The 12,040-nt window shown below is 49.2% G+C and overlaps 1 protein-coding gene across 6 annotated transcripts in view; it reads right to left on the bottom strand.

Moving 5' to 3' along the window:
* The window catches only part of MEGF11 (multiple EGF like domains 11), a gene marked incomplete at its 5' end in the record, with an annotated part of 378,890 nt that overhangs the window by 73,000 nt on the left and 293,850 nt on the right, over positions 1-12,040 (bottom strand). For all 6 annotated transcript variants that reach the window (XM_079910943.1, XM_079910941.1, XM_079910942.1 and 3 more), the window contains 2 exons: positions 3,444-3,564; positions 4,801-5,047. In XM_079910943.1, the coding sequence (XP_079767069.1) occupies positions 3,444-3,564; positions 4,801-5,047 (368 nt within the window). The remainder of the gene's footprint in view (positions 1-3,443; positions 3,565-4,800; positions 5,048-12,040) is intronic.

The raw sequence follows: 12,040 nt of genomic DNA, 5'->3' as shown, positions 1-12,040 counted from the left end.
CTTAGATCTTTATCAGACAGAAATCTAAACTTACTCTTGTCTCCTGCTGCCCTTCCAGCCTCTCCCATACCAGAGATGGTCATTTTTCTTATGGAGATCAAGGATTCTCCCATAGTTAATTAATCAATTAGTTCAACACACAATTATGAAGCACCAGGAACTGCCAACCCGAGGAAGCTAGTTTAGGCAGGAAAATCCTGCTGACCCGGGTCATCTGTCAATACCATCCAATTCACTTGTAATGAATTAAGTGGGAGGACATTTTGCTCAGATGTCTCCTCTACACATAGTAAGTCAGACAGTGCGGGGCTGTGGGGGGCAGGGATGGGGGACCAAGCAGCAGAGGCAGCAGCCCAGGGCGGTGGGATGAGCGTGTATGTGAGGAGAGGGGCAGGGAAAGGCTGCTCAGACGAGGGCGTCCCTCTTCTTCCTGGAGGTGGTGGGGTTACCCGGGCTTGCCTTTCTCACTGTACCCCACAAGCTCCAGAGATTCTTGAGGGAAGAGATGAGTCTTTCTGGCCACCATCTGAGCCAGTCTTCTGCGGTCCTGGACAAGGACCTTCTGACCCTGAAAAAACATTCTGAGCCATCCTGGGGGCTGTGCTCATACCTCCTACCTCTCCATCACGGAGCTGTGGGGTACCCTGTACCTACACACACACACAGACGCCCATATACACCATCCATCCTGTTAGACTGCAGACTCCCTTTCTCTTCAGAGTTTCTGAGACATGACCAGGGCCCCCTAAAGAGGCCAATAGGAAAGCTTGCTTCCTTTCAACACTTCCTGGGGAAATCAAATATCCTTGAGACTTTTTTGGATAGGAGGGTGAGCACTTCTTTTAGCCCCTGCTCAGTATTCCCCAAATGCAGCACCCCAGGTCCCTGTAACCCTAAGCCCCTCCTCAGGCTCGAGCTCCCGGGGCCTGAAGGAATCTGTTACCTTGGAAGGACTGCTGTCTGGTGTGGTGGGAAGAATGGTAGACTCAAAGTCAGGACTTGGGCTCAACCCCTAGTTCTACCTCCTTCCAGATGGCTGAGCAAGAACAAGTCACGTGATCGTTCTGAGCCTCGGTTTCCTCATCTAGAAAATGCGAGTGGTAACTCCCAGTCTCCCAGGTGGTTGTTAAGATTCAGTGGGATTAGAGATGTGAAGGAACCTTCATTAGTATTAGAGATGAGCAGGCCCTTCATTAATATTAGTTCAACCCAAGCAGACACTGGTGGTCATTAATATTAGGTCAACCCAAGCAGTACAGGTGGTGGGAGCCCAGTATCACCTGGGACAGAGAAGCATGGGGGAGAACCACATAATTAATTGGTTACTGCTGGTTAGAAGAACAGCTTTTTGGGGAGAGGTAGGGGGAGAGGACAGGGAGGAAAGTATCAGCTTGAGAGGGCTGTGGTCTTATGGTTTCTTTCCTGCTACTGTGAGCTGAATTGTGTCCCTCTAGATTCATATATCCTAACCCCTGGCAACTTACAATGTGGCTTGAGAGAGGCAATAGAGTTAAAATGAGGTCATTAGGGTGGGCTCTAATCCAATATGACCCATGTCCTTATTGGGAGAGGAGATTAGGACACATACAGGTACAGAGGGAAGGCCATGTGGAGATGCAGGGAGAAGACAGCCGTCTACAAGCCAGGGACTGAAGCCTTAGAAGGAACCAACCCTGCCAACACCTTGGTCTCAGACTTCTGGCCTCTAAAACTGTGAGAAAACAAGTTTCTGTTGTTCAAGCCACCCAGTCTGTGTTACTTTGTTGTGACAGCCCTAACACACCTGCCCTACGGTCACCTGAAAGCGTATCTCCAAGTGCGGTGGGATCTCAGGCTGTGTGGCATCTAGAAGGTTAGAGATGAGGTGAGGCAACAGTCCTGCTCCTCTCGGGACTGGTTAGATCAAATGGTTCTGTCAAAATCCGGAAACCAGCTGCGCTTAAAGAGGACCATGGCTAAATGGAGCATAAAAAAGGAGGGGGCCGGGCTTCCCTGGTGGCGCAGTGGTTAAGAGTCCGCCTGCCGATGCAGGGGATACGGGTTCGTGCCCCGGTCTGGGAAGATCCCACATGCCGTGGAGCGGCTGGGCCCGTGAGCCATGGCCGCTGAGCCTGCGCGTCTGGAGCCTGTGCTCCACAATGGGAGAGGCCACAACGGTGAGAGGCCTGCGTACCACAAAAAAAAAACCACCAAAAAACGAAAAACTCTGGCAAATCTCTGCCTGCCTCAATAGACCCTGCAGCCATCCCTCCTGCTGTCCACCCCTCCACACACACACCCTGACCTTGTCGTTCACAGCCTCCTGAAAGATCCCACTCCTGCTCAGCAGCCCTGTCCTTCCTGGCTTTGCAAAGCCTCAGGCTCCAGGGGAGGCAGGCGGCTGTGTCACTGAGCTCCCCCTGAAACGGGAAAGTCAGCCTCCGTGACTCACTGCTTCTGAGGGGCTTGGGACTGTGGAGGGTGGGGACACTGACAGGGGGAGCATACTGGCTAAAAGGAGGCTGTGGCTTCTCTGTGGCGTCCAGGGACATACAAAAAGCAACTGCAGAGCACTCCAGAGCTTGCAAGGCACATTGGATGTGCACTGCCTCACCTGAGCCTTCTGCCAACCACGCTGCTATGAAGGGCAGGGCTGTTTTTTTAATTTTTAATTTTTTTATTTTTTGGCCACACCGCGCGGCATGTGGGATCTTAGTTCCCTGACCAGGGATCAAAGCCGCGTCCCCTGCATTGGAAGCATGAAGTCTTAACCGTTGGACCTCCAGGGAAGTCCCAGGGCTGACGGTTTTCATGCCAGCTTTGCAGACGGGGAAGCAGCGACTATAATAGCTGAGGGCTTTTTTCAGGGTCAACATTGGGTGTGAGGCCTGATGTGATGTGATAAATCTCATCGCCCTTTCCCACAATGGTGGTTCCCAGACAAGAGACCTGGATCAGAATCACCTGGAGCACTTGTTAAAATACAGATTCTGGGACCCACAGAATCAGAATATGTGTATGTGTGTGAGTACAGAGGTTGGAGGCTGGGAATCTGAAGTTCTATAAATAAAGGTGATTCATACCCTGCTCTCTCCCTTCCTCTGCACCACCCCAATCTTAATGCCATGCCCTTTTCACCACATTTCAGAGCCCGTGGCAGCTCAAGTGAGTCCCTATGCTGAAAGACAGAGACAATTTATGAGAATAATTCAACTCCTTTGCACATGAGGGACCACAGGCTCAGAGAGGTTAAGTAACTTGCTTCAGGTCACACAGCACTTAGATGGGAGCCCTGGGATCCAAAGCTGTGTCCATGACACAACTGGCAGTGTCTAATGCTGCCCATGACCATAAAGAGGAGGCAGGGTATTCAGGGTGCGAGAGGAATTTAGCCCTCCGGGGTACAGGTGGGGGATGCTCAGACCTCTTACAGAGCCCCGCCCAGATCCTGCAGGTCCACCTACCATCCAGCCTGGGGGGCAGGCACACTCGCCAGTGATGTGGTGGCAGGTACCCCCATTCTGGCAGGGGCAGCGCAGCTCACAGTGAGCCCCGTGGCTCCCAGGTGGGCAGAGCTCCTCGCAGCTGCGTGGGGAAGCAGAGGCGTTAGAGGCAGCTGCATGCAGATCAGGTCCCAGGGCCCGAGTGCTGCCGGTCCCAAGGCTCCCGGGCTCCCTAGGAGTGAGTGAGTTCACAGTCAGTGTGAACCATACTAGACACAAGGCCAGGAGAGGGAAAACAGGGCTCAGATACAATGAACTGGAAGGTTGTGTGCTTGGACCAGTACTTGCGGGATGACTTAAGTGCTTTTAGGGTAAAGAAGAGTGCTCTACCGGGAGGGAAAGCTGAGGAAGGCTTCCCTAAGAGGGAGACATTTCACTTGAGTCTTGGAGGTGAAGTTAATTTCACCGGGAGAAGGGGAGGAAGGGCATGTCAGGCAGAAGGAACAGGACAAGCAAAGGCCATGAGACGTAGCCATGACTCCAGTCTTCAAATTCTGCCTAAATTCAGAGAGAGGGAGAATCTGGGGCATGCCTCCACCCTCTTCCAGGCTTTCAGCTACCACAACAGACTTCTATACAGGGACTATCACTGCTGAGATGCGGGGAAAGATTTGCCTGGTGTCTTGGTCTTGGGCCTTAGCCCAATGTTTTGCCCTTGGAGCTGTGGCCAGACACTGGGGCAGGGGACACACAACATCCATCAAAGATGTATCTGCAGCCAGAGTCCTTGGGTGTCCCCTCAGGATCTAGGGCTGCTGGGGAGGCCACTGAGCCTTTGATAGGGTGGGGAGGAGAACTTCAATCTTGCCTCTGAAGGGGTCTCAGCTAAGCAGTCTTGGAGGGCTCCTGTCCATGCAGCCTCCGTCTCCAGGGAACTGGAGTGAGGGGCTGCTTGGGGTCTGAGGGGAGAAGGTAAGGGAAGAGGAACAGGGGCAGTAAACTCCCCGAATCTGTGCAAGATATCTGCCCAGGGCCCTCACCCCGCTCTACCTCAAATGGCCTGGAAGGGTCAACAACGGCATTTGGGTTATGATCAGAATTCCAAACTAAGGTCTGGGGCCTGGACCAGGGAGGGCCTCCTGGGAGGAGGTTAGCCAGCTCCTCTGGCCATGAGAGCCTCCATCAGAATGTGTCCTCCCAGCTCGCACCAGTCACCCTGGGGCTTGGACAACAGGGATCTGAGGGTGTGGGCGAGGCTCGGGCGTTCAGCCTCTGCAGGACTTGGGGTCGGAGCGCAGGAGATTTTACAGCCAGGACTATCCTGACCCTCCAAGTGTTTCCTGATCCTGCTCTCCCAGCCGCCCCGGGCTTTACTCACTAGACGCCAGTATAGCCGGGCGAGCAGAGGCACTCGCCGGTGCGGGGATCGCAGCTGGTGCCGTGGTGGCACTGGCACGGCAGCTGGCAGCCCTTGCCGTGGGTGCCAGGCGCGCAGAGCTCCTCGCAGCGCCAGCCTCGGAAGCCGGCGGCACACACGCAGGCGCCGGTGATGGGGTTGCACAGGGCTCCGTTTTGGCACTGGCACCGGTTGCTGCAATGGGGGCCCCAGTGGTCGCTGTCGCAGCCTGCAAGAGAGGAGCGGGTCAGGGCAGAGGGATCCCCGTGGACTCTGCTTGGGATGGGGGCTGGAAACAGCCTTCCCATCTCTGCATTGCTCTTCCCTGGACAGGAGACGGCAAGGGGTTTCTGGACGGAAGCTTTGGCGCTTCATAGCTCCATCAGCTCCTTGCCAAGCCCCACTCCACCCCCAAATAATCATCCAAGCTCAGAAGCTTCTTTCCTCAATGCGTCTCCCAGTCAGGGTCATTCCATTCCAACCACGCCTCTCCAGAGCCCCCTCTCCGGTACTGAAAGTCTGGAACCACAAGTTATTTTACCTTCGCTGAAACTCTTCCTGGTTGGCTCTCTCTTCCTCTCAGCCAGGCCCCGTCTCTTCCAGGGTGCCTCCCCTCTTCTCCGTGACCCTCCTCCCCTTCTTGGTGCCTCCCCAGCCCAGCTCCCATCTCTCTCTCCTTCCCTCTCTTCCTGAAACATTAGTTCTTCTCACCTCTTGCATCTGACTCTCTGTGAACAAGTCTTCTAACGCCCTGCCCCTCCCCCGGCTCCATCTCCCTGTCACCGCCTCCACCCCCATCTCTCTTTCATCCTGCGTCTCCCTAACAGTAATGCCTACACCTCCTGGTTCCTTCATCCTCAGTTCAATTTCATTACTTTCCAAGCAGCCAACTTCAGAAGGAGCAGGAAAAAAGAAATATTTCCCTGGGAGGTGACAGACAGCCTTGAAGATCTTTATATGTAATTAAATGTTTCAAAGAGTGATATCTAAGCCAGCTCTGCAGCAATTCACACTCTGCGGCGGGGTTGGGGGGGAAAGGGGCTGAATGGCAGTCCTCAGGTAGGTCACCCAGCCTGCTGCCACTTCCTAGTCTGACCCTCACTTGATGCATACAGGACACACAACAGCAAGACATCCTTCAACTATAGCCTCATTCACTCAAATCCTGGAGTAGAGGTGCGTGTGGAGTTCAGGCAAGGACAGGCATAAATAATGTACTAGGAGATGTTCCATGGAGAAAAAGACTGCTCCCAGCTAAGGAAGCAGGCAACATTTCCTGGAAGAGAAGCCATCTGAAGTGGGCTGTAAAAGATGTCTCCCTTGTCTGACAATCAGAGTGACTAACTGTCCCAGTTTCACCATTGAAAGTCCCTCATTCTGAGAATCCCTCTGTGCTGGGCAAACTGGAATGGCTAGAGACCCTACTGCCTGAAGACAAGGAGATGATTAGTTGACCTTTGTGCTCCAGTGACTGTAGGGTTTAGCCACTCAGAGAGGAAAGGGGGCAGGTGAGTGGGATTGGGGAAGGTGTCCCTGGGGCAGGCTCAGTATGAGCAAAGAGACAGTGGTACTTGAGTGCAGGGTATGTACAAAAGCACAAGGTTCTAATGAAGCCAGTGAGTACATGGGATCTTTGGAAACTAAAAGGTTGATGGAAGAATCACTCTACCAGCCCCACCAACCCTCCTGCATATACTTCCCACTTGCTGACCAGGGTCAATTGGTCAAAGTCATGGAAACTGTCCATTACTTTTAGTAGATGGAACCACACTAGGCCTGGAATCCCAATCACCCTATATTGCTTCATCCCTTCTTCATTGTGCCCCAAATATACACACATACAAACCGAGCTGCCAAATTCTGAGCAAGACTCACCCTGCATTTTCTACCTGGTACTACAGTAAGTGAGTCAAAAACCAAGTCCAATAGCCAAAACAATTTTGAGAAAGATGAACAAAGCTGGGGGCATCACACGTTCTGATTTTAAATTATATTACAAAGCTATAGTAATTCAAACAGTATGATATTGGCATAAAAACAGACACATGGATCAATGGAACAGAATACAGAGTCCAGAAAGAAACCCATACGTATACAGTCAACTAATTTATGACAAAGGAGCCAAGAACATACAATGGGGAAAGGACAGTTTCTTCAATAACTGGTGTTGGGAAAACTGGACAGCCACATGCAAAAGAATGAAACTGGACACCTATCTTACACCATATGTAAAAATCAACTCAAAATGGATTAAAGACTTGAATGTAGGACCAGAACCAAAAACCCCTAGAAGAAAACATAGGTAGTAAGCTCCCTGATATTGGTTTTGGCAATGATTTTTTGGATTTGACACTAAAAGCAAAGGCAAGTGAAGCAAAATCAACAAGTGCAACTACATGAAACTAAAAAGCTTCTGCACAGCAAAGGAAACGATCAACAAAATGAAAAGGCAACCTACCAAATGGGACAAAATATTTGCAAATCACATATCTGATAAGTGTTTAATATCCAAAATATGTAAATAACTTATACAATGAAATAGCAAACAAACAAACAATCTGATTAAAAAATGGGTAGAGGATCTGAATAGATATTTTTACAAAGAAGACATACAGATGACCAACAGGTACTTGAAAAGATGCTCATAACCATCAGGGAAATGCAAATCAAAATCACACTGAGGGGACTTCCCTGGTGGTGCAGTGGTTAAGAATCTGCCTGCCAATGCAGGGGACATGGGTTTGAGCCCTGGTCCAGGAAGATCCCACATGCTGCAGAGCGACTAAGCCCGTGCGCCACAACTACTGAGCCTGCACTCTAGAGCCCTCGAGCCACAACCACTGAAGCCTGTGTGCCTCGAGCCCGTGCTCCACAACAAGAGAAGCCACTGCAATGAGAAGCCCACGCACTGCAATGAAGAGTAGCCCCCACTTGCTGCAACTAGAGAAAGCCCGTGCGCAGCAACAAAGACCCAACGCAGCCAAAATAAATAAATAAATAATTTATTTATTTTTAAAAAAAAGAATGCATAGATTAAAAAAAAAAATCCACACTGAGATATCACCTCAAACCTGATAGACTGGCTATTATCTAAAAGACAAGAAATAACAAGTGTTGACAAGGATGTGGAGAAAAAGAAACCCTTGTGCATTGTCGGTGGGAATTTAAGTTGGTGCAGCCAGTATGAAAAACAGTATGGAGGTTCCTCAAAAACTTAAAAATAGAACTACTGTAAAATCCAGCAATTCTACTCCTGGGTATTTATCTGAAAGAAATGAAAACATTAACTTGAAAAGATATCTGCACCCCCATGTTCACTGCAGCATTATTTACACTAGCCAAAACACAGAAGCAACCTAAATGTTCATCAGTGGATGAATACACACACACATATATACACATACACACACACAATGGAATATATTTTTTTATAATTTTATTTACTTATTTATTTATGGCTGTGTTGGGTCTTCGTTGCTACACGCAGGCTTTCTCTAGTTGCAGCTAGTGAGGGCTACTCTTTGTTGTGGTGCACGGGCTTCTCATTGAGATGGCTTCTCTTGTTGTGGAGCATGGGTTCTAGGCACGTGGGCTTCAGTAGTTGTGGCACGTGGGCTTCCGTAGTTGTGGCTCACAGGCTCAGTAGTTGTGGTGCACAGGGTTAGATGCTCCACAGTATGTGGATCTTCCCAGACCAGGGCTCGAACCCGTGCCCCCTGCACTGGCAGGCAGATTCTTAACCACCGCACCACCAGGGAAGTCCCACACAATGGAATATTATTCAGTCATGAAAAAGAAGGAAATCTTGCCATTTGTGACAATATGGATAGACATTTTGAGGGCATTATGCTAAGTGAAAGAAGTCAGACAGAGAAAGACAAATACCATATAATCTCACTTATATGTGGAGTCAAACAAACAAACAAACAAACATCAAACTCATAGATACAGAGAACAGATTGGTGGTTGTCAGAGGCAGGGAGTGGGTAAAAGGGGCAAAGGTAGTCAAAAGGTACAAATTTCCAGCTAGAAGATAAATGAGTTCAGGGGATGTAATGTACAGCACGGTGACTATAGTTAATAATTTTGTATTGTATATTTGAGAGTTGCTAAGAGAGAAGATCTTAAAAGGTCTCATCATAAGAAAAAAACAACTGTAACCACGTGTGATGTTAACTAGACTTAGGGTGGCGATCATTTCGCCATATATACAGGTGTTGAATCGTTATGTTGTAACCTGAAACTAATATAATGTTATATGTCAATTATATCTCAATTTAAAGAATTGAGTCCAGTTATCATTATAACCTGCACTCACACCGAAAGAGGCTCACAGGACAGAGAGTGATGGAGCACCCAGCAGTCCGGTGTCTGCCACGTCACCTTCTCTCTGCGAGATCTACTCAGTGAGTAGAAAGACAGCAGAATTACCTACTGTATCATTTCTCTATCTCTTTTTGTTGTCAAGCATATGTAGTTAAATTTGCATGAGTTTAACGTACATATGATGTGACTCCATTGTAATAATAATAATAACCACATTTCAAATGTTCACTTGTGACATTTAAAACCATGTGAATTAGGTTTTATTATCTCTCAATTTTACAGATGGGGAAATAAAGGGTCAGAGAGATTATGTGATTGCCCAAGGTTATAGTCAAGGGCAGGCCAGGTCTTCTGGTTCCAGCACTCTCCACTGGAAGTGCATGTGACACTTTCTGAATGATGATTCTGAGGAGAGAGATTTAAGAGGTGCCGTTGGGGACAAGGTGGCAGTTGCAAAGCACGAGGACCGGGACACCACAGAGACTAGCCACATCCTCCCCACTCATCACTATGAACAGCCCTGCGACCCAGAACAAGAGATTCTCCTCATGGTGCTGGCACAGACACTGCCCTCAGACCTTGGCTCTGTACTCAACTGCTGGAGTCCACAGCCAGCTTGCCCTTGCTGCATCCCAGGGCAGACAGTTATGCTTCACTTATCAGACGGGACCTCCATTCACTCTGTCACAACCAAACCCAGTAAGAAGCAAAACTATGCCTCTGATAAGGGAGCTGGATATTGTCATGAAGCCCATGCGCTAACACTTGGGTGCTTTCGTTCTTCTACTGTTCATTCAACCAAGCACCTGCGAGGGCCAGAAAGTGTCCCTCCCTCTTGGAGTGTATAGTGGGTGGGGACAGAGCAACGAGAGCAGCATTTAAGGCTGACTGCAGAAGGGCTATAATAGGGGTCATTCAGGGCATCAGAGGAAGACACAGGCAGGTCTGAACCCAGACAGGGGTGGTTAGGGAAGATGTCTTCAAAGAAAAGACCCGAAGGCAGGGTGAGGGTGGGGAATGAATCTAGGCAGAGGAAATAATGTATATAAACGTTTGGAATGGGGAAAAAGCATGAATGTGAGGGAAAATGAAAAAAAGATAGGTGTCTGGAGTGTAGACTTTAAGGGAGACCAAGGTACAAGCTGAGGTCGATTCCTGGGCTGGGTACCAGGTCCAAGGGCTTTGTAAGCCATGTTTTTTGTTTTTTTTTTTTAATTTATCTATTTTATTATTTCTTTATTTTTGGCAGTGTTGGGTTTCCGTTTCTGCGCGCGGGCTTTCTCTAGTTGCGGCGAGCGGGGGCTACTCTTCGTTGCGATGCACAGGCTTCTCATTGCGGTGGCTTCTCTCATTGCGGAGCACGGGCTCTAGGTGCGCGGGCTTCAGTAGTTGTAGTGCATGGGCTCAGTAGTTGTGGCTTGCGGGCTCTAGAGCGCAGGCTCAGTAGTTGTGGCGCATGGGCTTAGCTGCTCCGCGGCATGTGGGATCTTCCCGGACCAGGGCTCGAACCCGTGTCCCCTGCATTGGCAGGCGGATTCTTAACCACCGTGCCACCAGTGAAGTCCCTGTGAGCCATGTTAAGGGGGGCAGACTTCGTACAAGGGCTGGGAGGCTCTGAATATGTTCTAAGTGGAGGACTGACGAGGCCAGGTGTGGCTGCTGAAAGACTGGTCTGGTGAGAATAGATATGTGGGCAGGAGAGATGGAGTAGGGGTGGGGTTGGGCACCTGGCTGTTATAATGGGAAGGAGATGATGGTGGCCTTGACTAAGGTAGTAGCATTTGGGATGGAGACAAGGGGACAGATTTCAGCTGAGTTTACGAGGTTGACTCAGCAAGGACATGGTGACTGACAGGGTGCTCGGGGAAGAAGAGAGAGGGAGGTTGGTGCCCTAGCTCTGGCTTAGGCTGCTGGGTGGATGCTGGTGCCACATACTTTACGGAAACACAAGGGGAAGAGCAAACACTTGGGGGAAAAGGATGAGGTTAATTTTGCTCACTGTGTTTTGAGGGGGCTAAGGGACATCCAGGAAGGCATTCAAAACCCATTCACCTACTGACTGATGCCCTCACACCTGGGCGCTTCTGCTCTTCTACTCGTCCATTTGACAGACATTTACTAAGCACCTGCTAGTGGCAGAAAGTGTCCCGCCCTCTTTGAGTGCACAGTCTAGCGGGGACAGAGCCGCGGGAGCAACATGTACAGAATGCTGTGAACGTGCCATGATAAGGCAGTTCAGGGCATTAGAGAAGCACGTGGAAATGCAATTCCATTAGGTCCGACAATCTGGGTTCTCAGACTGTAGATGGTGTGTGTGTGTGTGTGTGCACGCGTGTGCACGCACACTGTATATGCTTGTGTTTACATCTGTGTATGTGTGTTTTATGGGGCTCCCCCCCTCCAAAAAGAGCTCTGTGCACATTAGAAACTGACGGAAATAACCAGAAAACATTTTTAGACTAAAAAAGCAAAGCAACTTGGAGTCACTAACATAGGAGCAAATAATCCCTCATATCAAAACTGACAGGAAGAGGTTCCATTCAATTAGAATATTCTGATTAAGGAAGCACGGAAGTGTGTAATCCATTCCATAGACATTCCCCCTACAGTGATTAAGTGAAAAAAAAAAGTTAGGGTTCACAGGGATAAGCTTCAGTTATCTTAGAAAATCCACTTAAAAACACCTCATTCCCTAGAAATGACAGAGAAATGAGGCAGTGAGTCAATTATCTACCCTGCTGAAGGTGAATAAAAACTATCATCATTAAAATTACAACAGGACTTTGCATTCTTTCACAGACAATCGCAAACTCTTTCCAATTTGGCCCCGGAATGTCAGCCCCTCACAGACTTTTTTTATTTCTGTCACAGATGCTCCTTCCTAATTATATCTGGC

The sequence above is a fragment of the Stenella coeruleoalba genome (genome assembly GCF_951394435.1).
Source record: "Stenella coeruleoalba genome assembly, chromosome: 2".
Lineage (NCBI taxonomy): Eukaryota > Metazoa > Chordata > Mammalia > Artiodactyla > Delphinidae > Stenella > Stenella coeruleoalba.
Note: the sequence above shows the minus strand (reverse complement) of the source record. Positions and strands in the feature narration are given on the sequence as shown.